Source organism: Nerophis ophidion, linkage group LG01 (genome assembly GCF_033978795.1).
Source record: "Nerophis ophidion isolate RoL-2023_Sa linkage group LG01, RoL_Noph_v1.0, whole genome shotgun sequence".
NCBI lineage: Eukaryota > Metazoa > Chordata > Actinopteri > Syngnathiformes > Syngnathidae > Nerophis > Nerophis ophidion.
Window position 1 is genome coordinate 76,319,116 of NC_084611.1, and position 24,571 is coordinate 76,343,686.

The 24,571-nt window shown below is 36.3% G+C and overlaps 1 protein-coding gene across 6 annotated transcripts in view; it reads right to left on the reverse strand.

The window, feature by feature from the left end:
- The window catches only part of LOC133559713 (myosin-10), a 93,098-nt gene that overhangs the window by 39,201 nt on the left and 29,326 nt on the right, over positions 1–24,571 (reverse strand). For 4 of the 6 annotated variants that reach the window (XM_061911781.1, XM_061911749.1, XM_061911758.1 and 1 more), the window contains 7 exons: positions 8,373–8,400; positions 7,325–7,427; positions 7,009–7,038; positions 4,829–4,846; positions 1,167–1,259; positions 951–1,014; positions 569–667 (listed from right to left, as the gene is read on the reverse strand). In XM_061911781.1, the coding sequence (XP_061767765.1) occupies positions 569–667; positions 951–1,014; positions 1,167–1,259; positions 4,829–4,846; positions 7,009–7,038; positions 7,325–7,427; positions 8,373–8,400 (435 nt within the window). The remainder of the gene's footprint in view (positions 1–568; positions 668–950; positions 1,015–1,166; positions 1,260–4,828; positions 4,847–7,008; positions 7,039–7,324; positions 7,428–8,372; positions 8,401–24,571) is intronic. The other 2 variants (XM_061911791.1, XM_061911774.1) reach the window with 1 other exon arrangement.

Sequence of the window (24,571 nt, forward strand, 5' to 3'; positions counted from 1 at the left end):
ACCTTTCCCAAACTGCTCTCACCCGTTAAGAAGCAGGGATGGACCGGTTTACGGAAAAAAATGGAACGGTTCTGCTGACTTAACACCTAATCAGTAGTTCTGAACGTACACGTGCACATTGTGAGGCAAAGTACGGCACCAGGATTTCCACGTAAACAGACTTGCGAATGGAATCACGGAATTGGCCAATAATAACTATAACCTATCATGGAAATTCACATAAATGTGACTGAAACGCTATCATCATGAGAGTAAAGCTTGGTAATCTAGGGGCTGCCACGGTACTATGCTCTCTCATAGTCTTCCTTGTTTTTTGCATTGTACTCACCGCCTCGAGAAACTAAACAATGTAAAGACAGCCACTTAAAATATCGGCTAAATCTGCAAATCTACTATGAAGCTGATGTTAGTTAGCCATGACAACCTGCAACACACACACACACATACATACATACATACATACATACATATACATATATATATATATATATATATATTTTTTGCAGCAGTGATCAACATGAGTGACAGAGAGAGGAGCAGAATATTAATCTCTATGTTGCATACTCACATTTGAGGTGTTCACCAGCTCCGGCGAGAAGCTGGTAGAAAATGTGAAATGTGCGTTCATCTTTGGCCTGGCGAATAGCTCTGGATTTTTCCAGTAAGTCTTGACAATTAAGTAGTCAAGGGAAAACAATGAACGGTCAGCATTACTAGTAAATGTGGGGTTTGGGCAAAGGATGTCATTGTGGCTTGTGCAGCCCTTTGAGACACTAGTGATTTAGGGCTATATAAGTAAATTTTGATTGATTGATTGATAATTTACTGTACTGTAATTTTGTCATGCTCCCATGTTTGATGACAATAAACCTTACATTCTACTCCATTATTCTTATTTATATGACAACATAACTTCAAACGACTTAATAAATGCCCCCAAAAAAGGATACATGTTTCAATGTTGGCTCCAACAATATAACCAGTGACATCAAAGTTGATCCGGATGAATTTTCCCTGCAACAAAAAATGGAAGCTTCAGGACGTGCATAAGATACGCAATTTTCAACATTCACAACAATATTAGTAAACAGTTAGAATCACACACAGAGCTTATATTTGAAGTTGGCGTATGTGACATTGCAAATATACATTTCTTCCGCACTCACAAAACGCGACGAGTTGTCATTTTTCACCGTCTTCGCATTGCCAAATGATTCAAGGATGGGGTTGGCTTGTAAAAGCTGACGTTCCAGTTCACCCTGGAAGAAAACAGGCTTGTTACAGCAATTATTCGTCAGCACTTTAAAACAACAGACCAACAAGCAAAATAAAATTAAATAAAAGTGATTAATCAACATTCCAAGAAAAGAAAAAAAGTTCCATGCAGACTGACAGAGACATCTGGAGGGCATGTGTTTCGGACCAAAAGACACACACAGAATCTCCAAGTGCAAGTTTGCAAAACAAAGTTTGATTATGACAACAGCGAGAAAAAGTAGGCCATAACAAAACAAAAAACAAATTGCTCCAATAAATGTTCATCTAGTCACAGCATTAATATTCATTCCGAAAATAAGGCTATTAAACTAAATTAGACACAGACTTCATTTAAACAAAGAATTAGAAAACCTCAAAATGTTTTTGGGAATAATTAATCAACTTAGAGTGATGAGTAATAATTGTGATCCAACTGTAAGCATAGTTAGCATTATAATGATTATTTTGTTTTCATAATCATTATTATTAAAGCAGTTGTTTTATATCTAGAAAAAAAAAGAATTGACTAAAATTATAAATATTGAAAGGGGAAAAAGTTGAGAAAAAGCAAGTATAATAACTCAAAATATTATATATATATATATATATTTTTTTAAATCGTCAATTTACAAATAGTTTGTACTTTACGTGTTGAATATATTATGTTTCTTATATCAGATCTGCTAAACAGTAAAACAAATGATTTTATTTTGCACATTATATATTTTATTGTAAATTACTTGAGCAGAAAATAGATAATGGGCAACTTTTTTGTTTTTTATACTGGCTGTCTCCTGCAGAGACAAAACAGACATTTTCCATGAACAGTCTGTCGGATGGGACACTTTGAGAGGCTAAATAAATAAAAAGGCTATTCATGCAGCTGTTCAAACATGTGGACCATTACTGTTTCCATTCAAACCACATTGTGAGCTTAATCCTGACCAGAGAATCCAAAAATGCTGAAAGATATTTTTTCTTCTGCAAGATCATTTTTGAGGAATATTTTGACGGAATTTTAGAAAGGGCTGAAGCTTAAAAGAGACATTTTTTTATACATAAAATAAGGACTTAGCATTGAGGAGCTTTGGGAAGTTGATACATACTTTTAAGGTTGAAGCACACTTTGCTAAAACCAGTTCATTTCCAGTTAACTGTTTTTACTTAACACAAGGATCCTCATTTGGATTGTTAAATACAAACCAAAATGTGTGTTTCTACATTTGCTCAAACAAACAAAAAAACAAGCCGATTATAAAGCACAGAGGGGGTCCAAATTAGATGACCCACATTTCTGGTGCAAGGGGAGTCTGTCGGACAATTGACTCTTCCACTTGAGGAGGCCAATTGTCGTACAGCTGTTATTGCTTTTTACAGACACTCCTGCGGCCAAAGCAGCCCCTCTAATTATTCAATCACATTCTGCATATATCTGCCTTAGCTACAAGTTTGTGTCTCCCCGCAGCACAGGCAGTTTGGCAAGCCACAAAGCAGTCTTCTGGACAGATTGAGAACAGTTAAAGAGGATCAGTCAAACTGGTCCACTAAATCTTTCCAAGGGGTGAGGCCAGTTGAGGATGTGTACTCAGTGGTAAAACATCTGCTCTGGAGGTCAGAGAAATGTTCGCTTATCTATAAATCGAGTAAAAGGCCACATCTTGGAAATGATACAAAGTGTTTTAAATTCGGCCAAGACCAAGTTGATGTGGGGAACTCTTCCTGAGCAGCTGGGACTCCAAAAGATGGGAGATTTTGGAGGCCTTGCTTAAAAACAAATAACTGGCTTCAAATGAAGAACAATAATTAACATAAATGTAGGATAAACTAATGCAGGAGTCTATATTGTCTGAATAAATAGTATACACAAACAAATTGGGAGAGTTTCAATGAGGTAAAAAAACACTAATATGACCATGAAATGTTGATAAACATTAACGCATGCACAATTTGATTGTATTTGTAACTGTATTTGTATTTGTCACTGGCTGAAGTGGTTTTAGTTACTTTTGAGTGGTCAGATCATATATATTATTTTCAAAAGGATAATTTTTGTTTATTTCTATAGAAGAATATTAATATAATTTATAGATATAAAAAAAAATGCAATTCTGAAGGCCCTGGGCTTCGGCACCCCATCATGGCTGTGGTCCTCTTAAGATTTCACTGTTGTGTTTGTAATACAGATTTAACGATATGAGAATTTCATTGTTACCAAAATTATCAAGGTTATCATTATAGTATTGTTCAATACGCTCAATAAGTACCTATACACATACTGAAAGTTATTTTCTTTAAATAACCTAAATAAAAAGACACATTGTTAAAAAAAACACTACTTGGTATGTTTTGTGTTTCTTAAGCATCACTAATAGTGTTTTAGTCTTAGTATTTAATATATTTTAATAACTGAGCTTTTAATGCTTTAAATATTGGTTTGTACTTCAGCACTTTAAGATGTAATTAAATGAAAACTGCGCAACAAATAAAATCTATTCATATTTATTATTTCTGAGGGGCGTTGTGCCATCCGACTCTGTCTCGTATTCTTCTTAAGATAGAACGATCACTCTGTTGTACGAGAGCACAACTTTTTGGTTTAATATACACAATTGAATATCTTAGATTGTGTATGTCATTTCTTAAAGAAGAAAAACATGAATGTTCCTTGTCTTCATGTTAGCATTTAAGCTAGCGAGCTGGCGCCAGTCAGTCCATGAGTTTATTAAAGTGTAGTTATCAATCACAGTTTTTCGATATTTTTTATTAAAACAGCAATACTAACCGTCGGGAGTTTTTAGGGCGGTTATAATTATTACGGTTTATTTTTACATCCCTAAATCGTGAACTTGTTTTCTTGTTAACTAAACAAAATTGATGCTAATCAACCTGTTATCCTTTATCCAATGAGAATTTATAAGAGAGTCGATGAATAACCGAATCGTAAAGGAGAATCGAAAATGGAATTGAAATTAGAAAAATCTTATCATTTCCCACCTCTACCCTTCAATAAATATAAAGACAAATGAAGAGGGTGCTGTATTACTAGCAATGTTTAGTACTAGCAAGTAACATTACATGTTGGAAAAATTACAACATAAGAGCCATTTACCCGTTTTTACATTTTACACACAAGTCTTTGGGCTTTGGCATGACAATAGCTCCTTCTTCTGACTGTTGCTAGTCAATTACTGGCACAACCCCCACATAATTTTGGTCCATCAAATTTTACGACCTTTCGAGGTTTCAATGGAAATGTGCTAAAAGCCGTAGGAGCCCAAAAGATTAATACAGTCGTCACACCAGAAGTCTTGCAGTTGTGGGTTTTCTATAAAAAGCGAATCAAACTCAACGCCATGAGCGGAAATTACAGCCCATGTTGTGAAAACGTTAACGCTTAACCACAGCAAGTGGATGAATGAGGATAGAAAGCATCTATAGTGCAGCTTAATGCCATATTGAAGCGTTAATAGCTATTTCTGTGAGTAAAAGAGGGAATGGAAACAGTGAGGGTAAAAAGCCTTCTTCTATTGTAAGTGAGGTGAGTCAAGTGGAAAAACTACATTCTACTCACATAAAACAGGGCTCCACTCTGTAGGATACGGGGGGATTCAATTGTTATTATTGTGTAGTCAATAGTTACATACATCATGGCAACAACTGAGACAGAATTCAGGCAAAGCCTAAAATGAATATCATATAACAATGGACCATTTTATTGTACTTCTATAGTTTATAATTATAATCCTACAGACCTCAACTACAGCTAGCGTTAAGATAAACATGTAGCCTGTCAATTAGTGACTCTTGAGATATTCTACAGGGCAAGGGTGATCAAACCTTTTACACTGAATACTGACCAATCAAAGAATGCAGGGGGCCATTTTTACATGCTTCATTTTATAAAACAGGCTAAAACCTATGCAGTATTCTAAATCGTTATCTATTGAGTACTTAAAACAACCCTAAGTCGTATAAGTAACAACATTTCAAGTCTATCTCCTTACTTATATTATTTTTGTCATTGAATTTTCAATTGCTTGATCCCTGAGAATTTATATGCAGTCTACAAAAGGCTCCTGGGCCACACTTTGAACACCCCTGTTATAAGAGGTCAGAGCCTAAAAGGGGAACTGCATTTTTGTTTTGGAATTTTGCCTATCATTCACAATCCCTGTGTGAGACAACAACGCACATATCTTTCTTTTTTCCATGCATTCTAATTGAAAATTAGCAAGAGGTGGCTAACAATGCAGGTAATGGTGATTCAATTTGACAGCGTGGCTCAAATGGCAGCACAATCTATTCCGCCTATTAAACGCTCTAAAAACATCCAAACACCTCCATTAAAGTTGTATATACTGTACACGCTGCAAGTATATATGTAATGTAGTAACAGGCATATTCGTAGGAACATATATTACATGTTTTGAACATTTTAAGCATATGGTGGCACATTAATTTCACAGAGGGCATCACAGCATTCGTTATTTCCTTAACAACTACTACTCCTGTACTAACCATGGCAGACTCTGTGAGAGTTACCAAAGACTACTTTGGGACAAATGTTGATCCAAAATCGTAATTTTTTTAAGCCTGACTACGCTGCGGATGAGCGTAACTACAAATACAAACTACGAACATAGTAAAACAATCACTTACTGTACGATGGCTGTTTTTACTGGGATGCGATCGGCATCATGATATCTTTCAGCACAAGACTTAAGTTCCCCATTTAGCTGCTGAATTAATCATAATCATTACTCCACAGGTTAAAAAAAGGGGGGGCACAATTGAGTCTCTATGTGTCTTTCTCGAGATGTTCCTTGGCTCTAAATTTAATTTCAAAGTCGACAAACTTCTCGGTTTATGACCACAACCTTCTACTATACAAATGAGAGGCACGATTTAAAATTTTGAATTATCTTTGACCAATTCAGAGGCAATGCAGTAGCTCAGTAAGTCAATAGCTGCATAAACTAATAATCTCTACGTGATCCAAGGCGCCGCTAAAAGTAGTTCCTTGGCGTTAACTCTTATAGTAAAAGTATTTCTAATACTTGGTGAATATGCAGGTCAGAACATGTAAATTGGGTATTGTTTTTGAATGTTTTTTTATAGGGCTTCATTGGCATATTATATGACTCACTAGCTTTATGGTCAGCCGTCAAATACGAGCCGTGTATTACAAATTAGAATGCATAAAGAAAAGAAAAAATATGTACAGTATTCTTTTCTCACACATGGATTGTGAATTACAGGCAAAATTCCATAAAAAGTGCAGTTCCTCTATAAGGCAATGACCACCATAAGTAACGCAATCTATCTGATAATTTTTGATAAACATATATGACCTGTTTATAGTACCAGTAAAAAGATCCTAGCGAGGTTTTATCGGGAGGCTTATGACTATGTTGAGTGTGTTTTAAGAAAATAAATAACTTTAAATCATGGCACATTTACATTGACAAAGTACATGTAACACATATATAGAGTTTAGACACACATGTCATCTGAAAAGTACTTACAACTGCATTTTGTGCCTTGTGAAACAAACAAAGCAAACACAGTAAATAGGAATGTTTTGTGCTTTTTCACAGTCTTTACAAAACTGCTACTTTTATTTTGAAACTGATGCTCCAGAGCTAACTTGACTATTGATTATCAACAACTTGTATATACAGCAGTTGCAGACTCTCTCAATTTTGTTTGCGTGCACATAAACATGGTGTGTAATGAAAAATTGAGACTTGCCTGCAGTTTCACTGGCTTAGGAGATTCAGGCTGTTTGTTACAAATAAACAAATGCAAAGTGTTAGATTGCGTGCACAGATCTTCTGACCAAAGCCACGGCGACTTTACCATCTGTTGTCATGTAGCTGTGACTATTTCCTAGAAAGGTTTTAACTTATATTTATCAATTATATAGTTAAATGGTTGAATTCCTTGACAACCTGACTCTAAAGTATTTCTGCATGCATCAATGAAATAACACATTTAATGGGCTTTTTAGGTAATCTGCTTATTATATTGAATCATTGCAGAAATATATTAGTTAGATAATACTCACAGGAATGTTGTGGTCTTTTCTTCCTTTGTGGGAGGAGGCTACGTGTGCCAGGTACTGGATGACCTTCTTTGTGTTTTCTGTCTTGCCAGCTCCGGACTCACCACTGTGAGACAAAAGAACATATGGTGTCTAATTGAAAACCCCCCCCCCAAAAAAACAGACTTGCTCAAAACAACTAAGCTGTCACATCTCGACTTTACCCCCCAAAAAATGTAGATTAATAGAGCAGAGACAGTGCTTTTGGTTTGCAGGCGCGTTCGGACTAAGTGAGAAAACACAAAGCGACCTCGCTCAACAAATAATAGCACAGGGCGACAAAGGATCAGGATGTCTCTTTCTATGAATGTTAAGCATTGGTCCAGTTTAGCAGTTGTGGTTTTCTAAATGTTGAGCATGCTTTTTGTTTCTCCCTCTGCGGTGTTGCAAACAAAAAAAAGGGAGGAAGGAAATCCTCTTAAGTGCTGTCAGACCTAAAAAAAAAAAACAGAGGGACTGCTCCGATTTAGACTATGTCTGGGGTTTTACCTCAAGTGCAAATTTGAAGTATCTACAAAATAGTGTGTGACTCCTGGGGAGTGTGGCTCAATATAAATACAGTTAGACACAGTAAGGCATAGGTAATGGAGGGATCCATGGGAATGTATTGCTTGTCGGGTGTGGTATTCCTCTGTTATTACGTCTTGTGAAGTCCACAAAAAGACACAAATGTGTACTTTTTACTAATGCTGAAGCTGTTTATAAAAAGCACATATAATCTTACTACTTATAGTAATGCACAAAAATGGAATCGCCGCATGCAGATGCTGGCAAAGTTTATTTCTTGATACCTATGGAATTTTCTTCTGCTTCATTCATGTTATGGCCAGACACTTTTACAGGAAAGCCAGGCGGCTAATGTGACAGTTCTCTTTCAAGTGGTGACCTGAAGTCCTGACCTTGCAATTCTCCTGAATTAGTCTGCTTACCAACTAGTATATGGCTTTTACTTTCATTTATGTGAGGTTAAAATGTCAAGAATATCAATGGAGCAAACAGTCTGTGTACTCACGTGCAAAGAATGGATTGGTCCTCTCGATCTGTGGAAGACAATAGAGGAAAAATAAGAATAGGTCAACCTCAGTAGCGTTTGGTTGACGAGGCCTCGAGTGGTTCTCCAATAAACAGTATCTTGAAACAGATGAAAGAGTATTAAATAAGGGGGAGGGCGGAATCTACGACACTCCTATGGGCAAAAAATATGCCAGAACAAGAAGAGAAAAACACATTTTTTAAATTTTTTTTAAAAACCTGTAACAATGAAAAAACTTGAATTTATTGATAAAATCGATTCATCACACAGGCCTACTATACAGTATTAGTACCGGTATATAAAAATCTGAATGTGTTTACTGTTACACTCTTTGTATCTTATACACAAACTTAAGACTGTTCTACTGAGTTCCAAATAACACGTGCTAAACAGTGTGCGCAGACTCTACAAATGCTTTGTTTGGTTTCATCTACTAAGACTGTGTTTGAAAAGTGGTGCAGATCGCCCTATTTAAATTGTTTGTGCTGATGCTCTGCTATGGTGGACTATCACAACTGCAGCACATTCTTGCATCTGGAATGATCCAAACGCGAACAAAATGCTTAATGAAACACGTTTTTTCATAAAAAAGCACATCAATTGAATTTGTTTTAATCAGCCCCTTAAGTCCTCTAGCAGTTATCAAATTATAACATTTTGTAATGAAAACTACCGGTACAACTAAGATGAATGTTAAAATGAAACATTTGGTGTCTAATAAGCGCAATACTTACAGTGTAGACACTTTGTCGAGCGCAACATAACACATTCAGGTTCCTGGAAAAATGTACTTCTTAGTTAGACAACATATAATGTAGAACCTACAGTACTACCATCAAATGTCTCGGAATAGCAACTGCATTGCAAATGAGAATCAAATGGTATAAGAAAACTAGATGAACTGGACAGCACAGTTGTCATAATCAGCTCATTTTTAAATATTACATTAAAATAATTAAATATATTATCAAACAATTAACATTTTTGACACACACAAAAGTACAAAAAATTGGTTTTGTTATGTACTGGTATCGGATCCTGGGTGCTGGCAATTGGTATCGTATCGGTTCAAATGTGAACAGTACCCATCCCTGTTTAATATTATTTATTTCTGACAAATATATTGACACACACGTAAGACAGAGGATTCTCTATTGTCTGTATTTGCAGCACAAACACCTCCTTTCTCACTGCCCTGTGTGTAACTTCGTCAGTTTGCACATACTTTTCAGACGTGCTAAATACAAACTCAAAATAGAGCTCGCAGAACAGTGATCAGACTTGATAAATCACATTGTGCGTGCTAAATGTTTATATTTGCCTCTTCCTTTCCCAGTATTGTGGGCATTCTGATGAGCATATATTCTGCATATTCATGAAGACAGACACGCAAAATGTATTGAGCTCCTTATTCTGCTCATGTAGGAGATGCAATCCTCTGCCCACCAGTTTAGTAGATTAATTTTGCGAGTGCTATCAAGTTTGCACGTTTTTAGTACAGGCAAACCCTTAGTAGATGAGGCCCCTACTGTTACACCATTATTACCTTACACACAGACTATGTATTGGAAACTTTGGTATTTCCAAAATTAATGCTCTACACTCGAACACTCCCAATCATGTATTTCTAGAAAAATATTTTAAGAAATAGTATTTTAAAACTTGACATGCAAAATAAAGGTACTAATTATAACAGACACCTTGTACTTTCTGCAGTGGAGTAAATACATGTCCCTGTACACACATTTATGAAGCTTTATTAAACCAGTGCACCATAAAGCTTACTTAGTATATATTCATGTATTCCTTAGAGTATTTAAATAACCTGCTTTATCAATCATATCATAATTTGAATTTCACTGTGATTAGGGAACTATGTTAAGCTTCATATGTGAAATCAGTTTGAGATATTTGGGATAAATACAAAAACTGCTTACAAATGTCTACAATACACACAGTGTGATTCCCTCCCATCAAAACACAGGTACATTAATCAGATTATGGTGTTTGATCAGCTCGGAGTAAAAAGAATCCCCTTTAAGAGATAACAGTAATTATGTCATGAGAAAACAATACTTCCTGTCCCACTTAATGGCCCCAACAAGGACGGACGCCATGTCACATGGCTAAGCAGAATGCAGTACAAAGATTAGATACAAACTCATCACTTGGCTCACACTGGTCATTCTGGGTTAAAAGGGCGCTGGCCATAGACTTAACAATGGGAGATTTCTTCAAAGTGATTGCAGTGAAGAAGAAAGGAATGAATAATTGGCTTAAAAAGGAGAGACAGAAATGGGACACACATCAAATGATTAGGTTCAACTGGCTTTTTATACCTCCGCCAACGGAAGTTATGCTTTAGACCGCATATGTTTGTTACCAGCGTAACTCAAAAGGAATGCATTGGAGAATATATACTACGAAGCAAACAGTTTATAACCCCCCCAAAAATATGTGTTGCAGATAAAATTCTATTAAAAGAAGTCAGCGAGGAAATAGTAGCATTGTTTAATCTTGTTTGCCAAGAAAAATGACAACATGATCATTTTAAAACAGCTTTCAGTGATTCATTGGGAGTAGAGACAAGCCAAATAGTTGGAGAAGCATTTGCAAAGTCAATGTATGGTGAACTGTAGCCCCTAAAGCCGTGACAGTTTCACTAGCATTCCAAACTGACAGAGGTGAAGTGCTGACTGCCAGGAAAGGTATCTAAATGAGGAAACAGCTGGAGGAGTCATCAGGGACTATCTAAAATTCCTTGCCCTGACGGGGATCTTCCTGTAGTTAAATTCTGTGGCAATGGTTTGCAACCACGCACACACACACTTTCAAACCTTTTCTCCAAAACATTTAGTTGGTTGGTTGAAGTTTATTTTGAACATGTATGCAGTTTCAGCATGATGCATCACATATTTCTCATTCCTCTTTACAACATGCCCCCAAAAAAGTGTAGAAAGAAGCATAGCTTTTTCATTCCTACTCCCCTTTCCAATTCATAGCAGTTACTAATACATATGTCCACTTCTTGTTCTCAATTTGTACACAATTTTCATCAACGATTTCTTAAAAGAACAGTTATCTTCATAAATATATAAGTCAGCAATGTTTCACTCAATTAATGAGATGAATATTATTTTATTTTCAATAACATAATTCCTCTTTCTTGTACTTTGTAAACACTTTGAGTTTGAACAACCTCTTAAACTGCATTAAGTAAGTACATTGTTTGTCTTACAGTATTTGCTTTATCCATTTAATAATTTAATTCCACATACTGATATGCCAAAAGTCTTAAGTGTTGTACGTGAAAATAAAAGTTTTAAGTTCGATTTTTCTCTGAGGTTATTTTTCTCTTCTTTTGTTGACCATAATTGTTGTACATTGTTGGGTAGCAAGTTATAGTTTTAATTCTAGCTGTTTGCAAATACATCAAGTGGATTGAACTTTCACAGTATCATGTTAGACCCGCTCGACATCCATTGCTTTCCTCGTCTTTAAGGTTCTCATAGTCATCATTGTCACTGACGTCCCACTGGGTCATTATTGTCACCAATGTCCCACTGGGTGTGAGTTTTCCTTGCCCTTATGTGGGCCTACCGAGGATGTCGTGGTGGTTTGTGCAGCCCTTTGAGACACTAGTGATTTAGGGCTATATAAGTAAACATTGATTGATTGATTGATTGATCAAGTCATGGAATTTCAATATTTTGGATTTATTAAAAAAAAAAAAGTGTTTTATATATTTTGTAAATCTAACAGTATGTATTATTCTGACTGACATTTTTTGTAACACGGTTAGTGAATGACATGTGCTTTTGCAATTATTTCCCCATATTTCTACACAATAACTCAGATATGGTAATACCTGCGAGCAGCAGAGAACATGGACTGATTTTTGTTCTAGAACATACTGTATATTGCTTTGTTCTTTATAGAAATATTTATTGCCACCTTATGTTGTATATTTTTGCATGAGATTTCCAGCTCATTATATAATGCGGATGAAGAGACAGGGCTGCGGAGCCGGCATTGAGCGCCGGGACGGACAAGCTTCACAGTGTCTTGGCTGAATGAGCAGGTATCGAACACCTCAGTCTTCTTGGACATATCCTCGCTCATCCATGCGGACTGGAAACTGGTCGAGAGTTGGTTGGCAGCCGAGAGTGGAGTCGGCTCTCTTGGTTGCTTTGTTGGGTCTCCTCCTGTCTCTGGCCATACTCTCTCCACCCCAGCAGAAGATGGCATGGAACACCACAGACGCCAACACAGTGTATATTTTTCTTTTACTTTTCATTCATAGCTGTATGTAGAAGTGGCTGGTTGCATCAGCTCCGCTGCTTTAATGTCCTTTGTTTTCTTTGATGTTTCCCTCTTACACACATGTGTACTATGGTTATCAATCAATCAATCAATGTTTACTTATATAGCCCTAAATCACTAGTGTCTCAAAGGGCTGATGAGTAGTTTATTTCCCCCTTGGCCTCAGTCTGGACCCCTTCTCCAGAGGCCCAGGCTTATTTATTTATTTTTATTTTTTTCTTTCCCCCCTTGTTTACCTGTTTCTCACCTTTGTTGTAAGGGCGCCGGAAGTCGGTAGACCAGTCAGCGATCCTGTTCTGTCTCCCTGTAATGTTTGATCTTTTTCTGTCTCCCTGTAATGTTTGTCTGATCTTGAATGGGATTGTGCAGAAAATGTTAATTTTCCTGAAAGAACTCTCCTGAAGGAATAAATAAAGTACTATCTATCTATTATATTATTACACCCCAAAATTTGGGCCCTTTCACCCTTTCAATGTCTACTCCGTCTATTTGTATTTGTGTTTGACTTTCTCTTCTGCTGTTACCGAATAGCATTATTGTAGTCTTACTGAGATAAAGATCCGCTGCCCGGATCATGTTCCGTTTGGTTTTTGGACTCCTTCAGTTCCTGTTTTTGTGCACCCTTGAGGTTGATTTTAGTTACCATGGGTGCTTATTGTTTCCACCTGTCGCTGATTGTTGTTCGGGATGCTTACCTGTTTCCCGAGCACTAGTCAGGCGCAAAATTTAATCCTGCCTTTGCCGGTCAGTCGGTCTGGCTTCGTGATTGGCCTTATGCAACAGTTGACGACAGTATTGATTCCTGTTATCTATATACTAGCTTCCACGCTAGGCTCTTTTGTTTGTTAGCTCCCACGCTATCCCCTTTGATTTTTGATTTTTGTGCTTTGAGCATGTTTTTGATTGTTCCCGCCTGATTTATTACCAAAATAAATCAGTTCCTACCTGCACACTGTGTTCAAAGTCCATCTGCATCCTGGGAGAACGAACCCTTGCATCACCATGCGACCGGTCGTCACAGTTTTTGTCAAACCATCTATTTAATTTGGTAATTACCTCTGTTATTATTTGTGTTAGCTTCTGTGAATTCTCTCCGGTTGTGTTGTCTGCAAATAGTACTAACTTTGCAAATGTCAGTTGTATAATTAAAGATTGAACAATTGGTCCCAGTATTGATCCCTGGGGTACGTTGCAAGATATCTCTAGCACTGTTGACAAACTTTCACTTATTTCCACGTATTGCTTCCTGCTGGTTAAGTAGATTCTTATCCAGTTCAAGACCAGTCCTCTGATTCCATACAGGTCTAATTTGTTAATTATATGATCATTAATTGTGTCATATGCTTTAGTTAGATCCATACATACTGTGGCTGCACACCGTTTACCATCCATCCCATTGGTAATTTGCGCTGGCATTTTGATTAATGCTATTGAAGCTGAAATTCTACCTCTGTATTAATATTGGCGCTCCGCAAGTGTTCCAGTTTAATTCATGAATTTGTCCGATCTGTTGTTAAGTAACTATTTGATGATTCTGCAAAAATGTGGAAGTAACCATAGTGTGTGCACACTTCTGCATGAAGGACATACAGTACTATATTTTACAAGTTCAGATCAGTTGTACTCTAATCCTCTTTAAAAATGGAATTGATCATGAGACTATTAAAACAATAACTGTCAAGTTCAGACAGTAAGTCTACTGTCTGAACTTATCAACATATTTTGTGAAAAGCTAATAAAAAGATTGCTGGTTCTACTCCCTGGTTCCATCTCCTTACTGTTTTCTGCAAGTGTCTTTGAGCATCATACGCTACCGAACTGAGAGCATCCAGTTAATGAGTCTCTTTACTTCCATAAGACAATCCTGCCGGTACAGCAACAATCTCACCAGTACATAACAAATGCCCTGAATCTTTGCAAAAACAACTCCACAATGGTAATTGGTATGAGGTAATACACAATCTAGTGCTTACTTGATCCAAAATTTTAACATGATTGAATTCAACAGTACTAGAGAATGGTTTGGAGGAATTTTATTTCAGTAGTAAGTGTTTCGCAATCACCATGTGATAAGATGGCACATTTATGAAGAGGCAAGAAAGGCTACTGAGAGACAATTATGAATCACATAATCTTATTACATCTGAGTTCCACCATATCTAAAAACAGTGTATTAGCAAGTTGACATGGATGTCAACAGTGTAGGGTTGTCCCGATACCAATATTTTGGTACTGTTATCGTTTTACTTCATTAGTACTATACCGTACTACACAACAAAAGTGTTTTAAAAGTCACGAGTGTTGAATTATTGAAAAGCATCTAGTTCATGGGGAAAATGACAAAGGTGTTTGTAGAGTTTGGGCTGATGTATGTCAGCCACAGCTCTACAAATGGAAACATATGCAGTAGAAATCCTGCACATTTACTTTCCAAGATGGAACATTTTTGTGGAGTCAGTGATGACATCTAATAGGGAGCTCTAGAGGTGGGGAATGCGATGCATCACGACTGCAAGCGATTCCTGGATAGATGGACAAATGTCCAAATATCGATTATTTACATATGTTGAATAGAGTAATACAGACGTTTCTAAAAGCTTTGTCCACTTCAATAAATGGCTAATAGAAACTGTGTTACAGCAGGGAGTAACATGCTAAGAACAGGACATTTGCAAGTAAATTAATAAGTCAGTAGAGACAATAACATCCCTACAGTGCAGTCGATGGCCAACAACATTTTTAGAGAGATATGAATGAGTAAATAGACGACACACGTCGTTAAGCCGCAAGTTTATAGCGACTAGGGCCAAAGTGTCTAAACATTCTGTGTTTTTAGAAGGCACAAAACTTTGATTGACGATGCCTGCTTGATAAGTAGGAGCGTTTATATATTATTTCACTTAGCAGGCTACTGCAGTTCTAACGTATCTAGTCTTTCATGCATACGTATATATTTTTGCTATGCGCACTAACATCCAAAAACTGAAAATGACGCAATACTGCATACTTTAGAAGCCAAAAGAGGAGACTTGTGGACATATTACTAATCCATCCATTTTCTACCGCTTATTCCCTTTGGGGTCGCGGGGGTCGCTGGTCCCTATCTCAGCTACAATCGGGCGGAAGGCAGTGTACACCCTGGACAAGACGCCACCTCATCGCTGGGCCAACACAGATAGACAGACAACATTCACACTCACATTCACACACTAGGGGCCAATTTAGTGTTGCCAATCAATAATTATTTGTAATACATTCACAACATATAATAATAATATACAATTTAATAATTAGAGAAGTATAAATATTCATTTTTGAAATCGAATTGTAGAACTGGAATTGTTATCGTATTTACGAAAACAGAATCAAAAGCTTTAAAAGGCAGTAAGGCCACCAGCAAAGCGGACTAGAGCAAAACAAGATAGACCAAACTGACTAAGAAGGGGAACATGAAGACATAGTTTGGTTCTTCAAGCATGCTTGCATCTAAAGTTAAAGTTAAAGTGCCAATGATTGTTACACATAAAACTAAGTGTGGCGGAATTATTCTATGCATTCGACCTATCACCCTTGATCACCCCATGGGAGGTGAGGGGAGCAGTAAGCAGCAGCAGTGGCCGCGCCCGGGAATCATTTTTGTTGATTTAACCCCCAATTCCAACCCTTGATGCTGAGTGCCAAGCAGGGAAGTAATGGGTCCCATTTTTATAGTCTTTGGTATGATTTGGCTGAGGTTTGAACTCACAACTTACCAATCTCAGGGCGGACACTCTAACCACTGGGCTACTGAGTAGCTACATTGTTGATAAAAGTTATACAGTTGTGATAATGGTTGTAAAGGTTACAGCATTTTCAGCAAAATAAAAAAAAACACTGAACTCCTAAACAATCCACCAAACTTTACTCTATTTACTTTTACTACCGTATTTTTCGGCGCATAGGGCCCCCTGCTGATGAGCGTGTCTATTTAGGTTTACTTTCATACAAAAGGTGCACCGGATTGTAAGGTGCAATAAATGTGTCATACAATTATTAAATTTTCTACATTTAAAACACTTCCTTGTGGTCTACATCACATTTAATAGTGGTTCTTTTGGCAAAATGTTGCATAGATTATGCTAGAGAATGAAGAGTGCTTGAAACTCCGCATGTCAACATCTCGGCCGGTGCCACCCAACGAAATGCCCAAGCAACCATTTCCAGAACAACAACGTATGAAAAAAATATTCAACAACAGAAGGAGGTAACGTCTGCAGTAACCTACCACATAGCGAAGGACATACAGTATTTGATTTCCTATTATATCTTGTGTGACATCATGCACAAAAGTGCACTTGATTTGTTTTGGAATATTGGAGTAGTGTTCTGTACAAAAAGCGCACTTTGATTTAGTGTTGTTTTGATAAGTCATCTTAGTGACATCATGCACAAAAGTGCACTAATGGCTTGTTTTAAAATGTCTCTGACAATCTTGCACTTTCTGTTGTGAAATGACATGAATGTTTGTGCCACTGCTTTTTTAATAAATACGGTTTTGCTAAATTGACTTACCGTAGTTGTGATTTCCCTCTCTACATGAGAGTTTAAAATCAGTATAAATTAATGCAGCATGAACACAAATGTTTTAATTTAGACACATAGAATCATCATACTGCTACGATTATATGCATCAAGTGTTAATTCAAGACTAAGGCAAAATGTTGAGATATATATCGTGTATTGTGACATGGCCTATAAATATAGAAATATTAATAAAACGCCATATCGCCCAGCCCTTGTTAGAACTGTTTGCTACTTTATATTGGAAATAGCAAAAGTGGATGATGATTGGCCCACAAAAAAAGTAAAGAGAAAAAGAAGGAGCTTATTAACTACGGTGCGGATTACAATGGCAGAAGCGCGTATATTTTCGGGAATTATGCAGTTTCCAAATACACATCAGCAGCTACGTACCGACATGTAAGAAAAGTTGGTTTTGCATAATATTGGGAAACAAAAGGCAAGATAATATGTCTTCGAATTGGTGCAATTGTAGGGTCCTTATAAATACACCATAGTAATAGCCGTAATCTTAAAGCACAGTTCGTCTGACTACAGTAGGCCTGATGCTCTGCATTCCATCAAGCGATGCGACGTTGCAGCTTATCAAAGTCCTACTAAAAACTTTGACATATTTTTGAGTGCATTGTGTGATGTTCTATCTTCTCAATTAAACATCAAAGTTTTGGTGTTGCTTGCTTACAATTACTTGCTAGTGTCATTTATTGAAAGAGCTTCAACCTGAAGTCCACACATATGTCTTACTTGTGACTGTCATTTAATGATCTCACTTATCATTTTACCTTGTACCACATAACATTGCTTTGAGGTCAGTAAGCACAACCAGATATGATATGTACATAAGGTGCACCAGGTTATAAGGCGCACTGTGGATATTTAAGAAAATTAAAGGATTTTATAGTGTTATACTTTTGTATGTCTGTGCAAGCAATATTAGGGGGTCTCAACAGACTTAAAAAGAATGTATTTCGAAGAATCAAATCAGAATCAGAATCTGTTGGCCAAGTATGTTTAACGCAAAAATAATTTGACTTTGTACTGTGCTCTCTTTGCTCAATGCCAGAAGATCTATTATTTCACCACCCTACCAGAGCTGTTCATCCTTGCTTGGGGACAATCATTGCTGACGCCTTTTAACATGCGTTCATTTTCCATCAGTCACATCCAGATTCAAATGTGTTGCTTGAAAAGGAGAAAAACCATGACACTGATCAAGGACAGATGCATATTTAGTTCTACTGATCTGCCTACTGATCTGTGTTTCTGTTAGTTTACACCTCATTTAACCGCCCATCATAGTGCAACAATGAAGATGTAATTAACAGAGCCCCACAAAACTCAAACGCCCTTTTACCACAAACAGGATAATAAGTTGCTAAAAGCTACAAATGTTAAAATCAGATGACAGTTGACAAACAAACACACAAACCGCTATGGCTATTTATCATTATTTATTTGAGCATCCAGGAAATGCTGGTCAAAGTACAAAGGAGTTCAAACTCCGGCCGAGTCATACCAAAGACTATAAAAATGGGACCCATTACCTCCCTGCTTGGCACTCAGCATCAAGGGTTGGAATTGGGAGTTAAATCAACAAAATTATTACTTGGCGTGACCAAGGCTGCTGCCCACTGCTCCCATTAGCTCAAAGGGGCTGATCAAGGGTGATTGGTCAAATGCAGAGAATAATTCCGAGTGTGTGTGACAATCATTGGTGCTTTAACTTTAACTTTTAATATGCGGTCTTCTTATGTAAGATGTAATTGCAACATATTGTTAAATGGTGGTACAAAAGAAAACACACTGGAGGATTCCAAGGTATTTTCACTGGCCACTTGTGTGTAAAAATGTGTGGAAAGAAAACCCTTGTGTTTTACTATCAAACTGGATGGTCACTGATATGATTCAGGCTGTTGAAATACTCAGGGCCACCGCAGAGCAGCTGGCATCCACTAATCTTCAACCTACAAACCTCTTTTACCAAGCAAAAAAACAGTTAATTTCGATGTGAGCACAACAGGAATTACGTTGAAATGATTCTGCATTACGTTTTCCCTCAAGTCAAAAGTGTATTTCCATTAGTGTAGGATTATTGAAACTACAGGAGCTAGTAAAGCTACAGACATTGTGTGTCATGTTTAAGGCTAGAAGTAAAACATTACCAGCAAATTTACAAAAAATGTTTGTCATCACTTCTGAGAATACAGAGCATAGAAGAAAGCGTCATTTCAAACAACAATATTCAAGGACAACTTTAAAACAAATGTGTACATCAGTGGTGGGGGTAAAATTGTGGAATTCTCTTTACAACGAGATAAAAAACTGTAAAAATATATTCCAATTGAAAAAAATATATAAAGATAGAACAATAAGATCATATGGACAGCCATAAGTGTTTATATTTTGTTTTTTATTTATTATTTTATTTATTTTTTGTCTGGTTTTGTATTTGCTCTGTATCATTCCGTGAGGTGTATATTATTACTATTATTTTCTTGGTTTGGTTTATACTTTATGAAGTTTTGCACTTGTTGTGTTTTTCTTGTGTTTTTTGTTTTTGATTGTTTCATTACATTTGGATATATGTGCCGGCCTAAATGATATTCATGAAGTAAGATAATGTATTATGTCAAAGGGGGCAGGAAATTATAAGATTTTCTTCATCCTGCTCCTTCTCAGGAGTTGTGTGAATTTAAATTGTATAATTGTGATCTAATTATGTATCGTTCTAAATGCACATCAATGAATGAGATAAATAAAAATGAAAATGAAAATGAAATGAAATTCTATTGCTGCGAACGGCTGAGCAATGCAATACGAAATAGGTGCAGTTTGATGAAATCATGATGAAAGCATACAGTATTTTGTTTGTGCTCATTGACAATTGGCATTAGAAGATATTACAAATGATGTGGGAGCAACTTTAAATCAAAGGTTCTGTATAGAAATATGATGTGGATAAATGATTTCAGTGACAAATTGGGATGTAATAAAGATAGCATTAGTCAGTTTCACATAAAATATGCTGACATGATACTGGTGGAATGAGCAGTATTCCAAGAACAGCGGTGACCTCACAAAAGATTTGGAGGATTCATGGAGATGCTGTAGCTGTCCTATTCATATTGGCTTCAATGCATTACGATCACTGCTGGATGAGCATTGTGGTACACTATTTAATCTTTGACTGGAGTTTAACCAGAACAGTTTAGAGTTTCCTGTTAGCCAAAAAACTTGTGACAAAAGGTCTTTATAGTGACTTGTGTCTTCAAGGATTCAAGCATAGATGAATGGTGATTCGGACGTGGATGATTCTGAATCAATAGACAATATTCCAAATAACGATGATTTAAGTGTGTTTAAAAAAATTAATATGGTTATAAAATGCGGCATTAGCATGGAAACACACCGGTGATGAGATGCCATGCTAACCGCTAAACTAGCTTAAATGTGAAGTGGTGAAACAACAAAAAAATATAAGCTTTGTACACTTCAGCTGAAGTCTGACTGTAACCACGCTAAAGCAGAGAGTAACCAGTTAAGAAAAAGAAATTAGTACCGTATTTTTCAGACTATAAGTTGCAGTTTTTTTTCATAGTTTGGCCAGGGGTGCGACTTATACTCAGGGGCGACTTATGTGTGAAATTATTAACATATTACCGTAAAATATCAAATGATATTATTTAGCTCATTCACGTAAGAGACTAGATGTATAAGATTTCATGGGATTTAGCAATTAGGAGTGACAGATTGTTAGGTAAATGTATAGCATGCTCTGTTATAGTTATTTGAATGACTCTTACCATAATATGTTACGTTAACATACCAGGCACGTTCTCAGTTGGTTATTTATGCGTCATATAACGTACACTTAATCAGCCTGTTGTTCACTATTCTTTATTTATTTTAAATTGCCTTTCAAAATGTCTATTCTTGGTGTTGGGTTTTATCAAATACATTTCCCCCAAAAATGCGACTTATATATGTTTTTTTCCTTCTATACCATACATTTTCAGCAGGTGCGACTTATACCTCGAAATATATGGTAAGTAGATTAATAGATCAAGGGAAAGAAGAATATCGACAACACTGTCAGACATGGATATGAATAGGTAGAGACAACACACCTCTTTGAGCTATGTGCTAAGCCTGCGGCGACCGGTAGCAAAGTGTCTAGGTATTCGATGGTTTTATCAGGCACAAAAAATATAATTAATTAATGCACGCTTTTCTTGTTTTGGTTTGTCAGACAGACCTTCAAAGTAGGATCTATCGCATGCCTGCGTTTCACCAATCAAATACAGTCACTGGTGACGTTTGACTTCGTTTCACCAATCAGGCGGTCACATGATTAACTGTACTTTTTTTTTTTAATAAACCTTTATTTATAAAAGTTAACATTTACAAACAGTTGAAAATAATAATCAAAGTAAGTACAAAACCAGTACAAAACCGTATTAAAACCATACAAAACAGCACCAGAGGATTGTAAATTCAAGGTAACTAAAATGGAATGCAAATATATATATATATATATATATATATATATATATATACATATATATAATAAACAAAGTGCAAAGCCATAGGCTCACTAAATCTCAGTAAATAACTTAAATTTGGAACACAACATCATTGTTTTCACAGCTTTTTGGCTGTTAGAGGTAGAGTGTTTTAATGTAGAGTTCTAAATATTTTCTAAAGGCACAAAATACAGGTTGGGAATTGAGAAACTTACATTTATGAATAATAGAGGTTATAGAGTGTACACTATTCTCTTCCACACCTTTCTTTGCACTACTATAATTTTTATATTTTTATATATTTACACATTGTTTTCTTGCTTGCATAAATCGCACTGTATGGAATGGCCTCAATCTCGTTACCCTGCGTAATGACAATAAAGCTGATTCTGATTCTGACAAAACTTAGCCAATAGTATAATGAGGTTACAAAGTTAAATTCATTTTCAAAACATTGTAAAACCAAATATATATTATTAACTATATATATTATTGTTTTAGTTGCTTAAGAGATATTCCTGGCTCTGAATTTGTTCATTGCTATTTTTACGTTCTTGTGCATTATTTGTTGCCGTCATCATTAAACGAACAGTTTACTCATCAGTTACTCAGTACTTGAGTAGTTTTTTCACAACATACTTTTTACTTTTACTCAAGTAAATATTTGGGTGACTACTCCTTACTTTTACTTGAGTAATAAATCTCTAAAGTAACAGTAGTCTTACTTGAGTACAATTTCTGGCTACTCTACCCACCTCTGTCCATTGTACAATAATAACAATTTTAATAATACAGCAAAATGATATAACAAAAATGTTAATATTAATTACTAAGAACACATACTTATTTATTAAATGTATATAAATAATGTTTAGCATTAAAATATATGACGCCAAATTGACCACGTCCCCAGCCACGCCCCCACCACCACATGTTGATTTCAAGCTCGAGGAAACTCTGTATCTATCTATCTATCTATCATGTGTATATATACAGTATTTACACACACACACACACACATCCATCCATTTTCTACCGCTTATTCCCTTTCGGGGTCGCGGGGGGCGCTGGCGCCTATCTCAGCTACAATCGGGCGGAAGGCAGGGTACACCCTGGACAAGTCGCCACCTCATCGCAGGGCCAACACAGATAGACGGACAACATTCCCACTCACATTCACACACTTCAATCAACTTATCCCCAGGTGCATGTCTTTGGAAGTGGCAGGAAGCCGGAGTACCCGGAGGGAACCCACGCATTCACGGGGAGAACATGCAAACTCCACACAGAAAGATCCCGAGCCTGGATTTGAACCCAGGACTGCAGGACCTTCGTATTGTGAGGCAGACGCACTAACCCTTCTGCCACCGACACACACATACAAATATATATATGTGTGTGTATATATATATATATATATATATATATATATATATATATATATATATATATGTATATGTCTAGCTAGCTGGAATGTTTCATCTACATGCATTATCGCAATACTATTAAAAGCAACTCTACTTCCCGCCCCTGCTGAGCATATATATATATATATATATATATATATATATAAATATATACATACACACATACAAATATATATGTGTGTATATATATATATATATATATATATATATATATATATATATACACACACATACAAATATATATATGTGTGTATATATATATGTGTGTATATATATATATATATATATATATATATATATGTATATGTATATGTATATGTATATGTCTAGCTAGCTGGAATGTTTCATCTACATGCATTATCGCAATACTATTAAAAGCAACTCTACTTCCCGCCCCTGCTGAGCAGTGACTGACTGGGATCAGCCCAACAAAAAATATCGAGGGTGACCCTATTGTGCTTGACAATGGGCCCTTTGTGCGACAGAGATGGTCGACGAGTGGTGGTGGTGACAAAAGTGGACAGTCAGTCATTCCTTTTAGGCTCCACTGTCTCCCAAATGAAAACAGGATAACATAATTAGCGTGAATTATTTTTCTGCTTATTCTTTCGTGTTAAAAATCTATACAGTACATGCCAAATATTTTCAGTTGACTAGCTTCAAACTAGGTATGGACATAATAATCGATTAAACGATTGTTAAGAGGGAATAAATTGTGTGAAATTGATTGTTGATGATTTGCATCTCCACACAGTGAGGTTGCACTACTTTACTGCAAACAGCAGTCTGCACTAGTTTCTGGCATAAAGAACAGCAGTTATGGGAAGTTGAGCTACTTAACTTATCTATGCAGACATCCAAAAAAACACAACTTCTCCTTGCAACACATTCTGATCAAGATATAACACTATAATATTCATCAATGGATCAATGGTTAATTTTTCCAGTAGAGCGATCAAGGAAATGTAGCCAAATGCCCACCCCTTTTTGAAGCTTACGTTATGTCAATGAAATGTGTCTTAGTGAAGTTTACATTCAGTGGGACCTCTTTTTTTCATTACCAAAGGGTACCACAAAAACGACTCGTACAAAATCGAAGCAATAATGTAAACTCAAATTCTCTGTTGCAGACACCCAAAATAATAACACAAAACCCATTACCTGAATGATTACAGTTTTACATGCAGAAGGCAATGCAAAATACATATATATAATGAATTAAATAAAGATTTAACATCAATTTTATCCATAACATTTCTATAGTGTTTTGTATATTGTACAGGATTGCTTGTTATTTTTATTGGATAGTAGTCTGTTTATTTCAATTGCTGGTTTTTCCTTTATT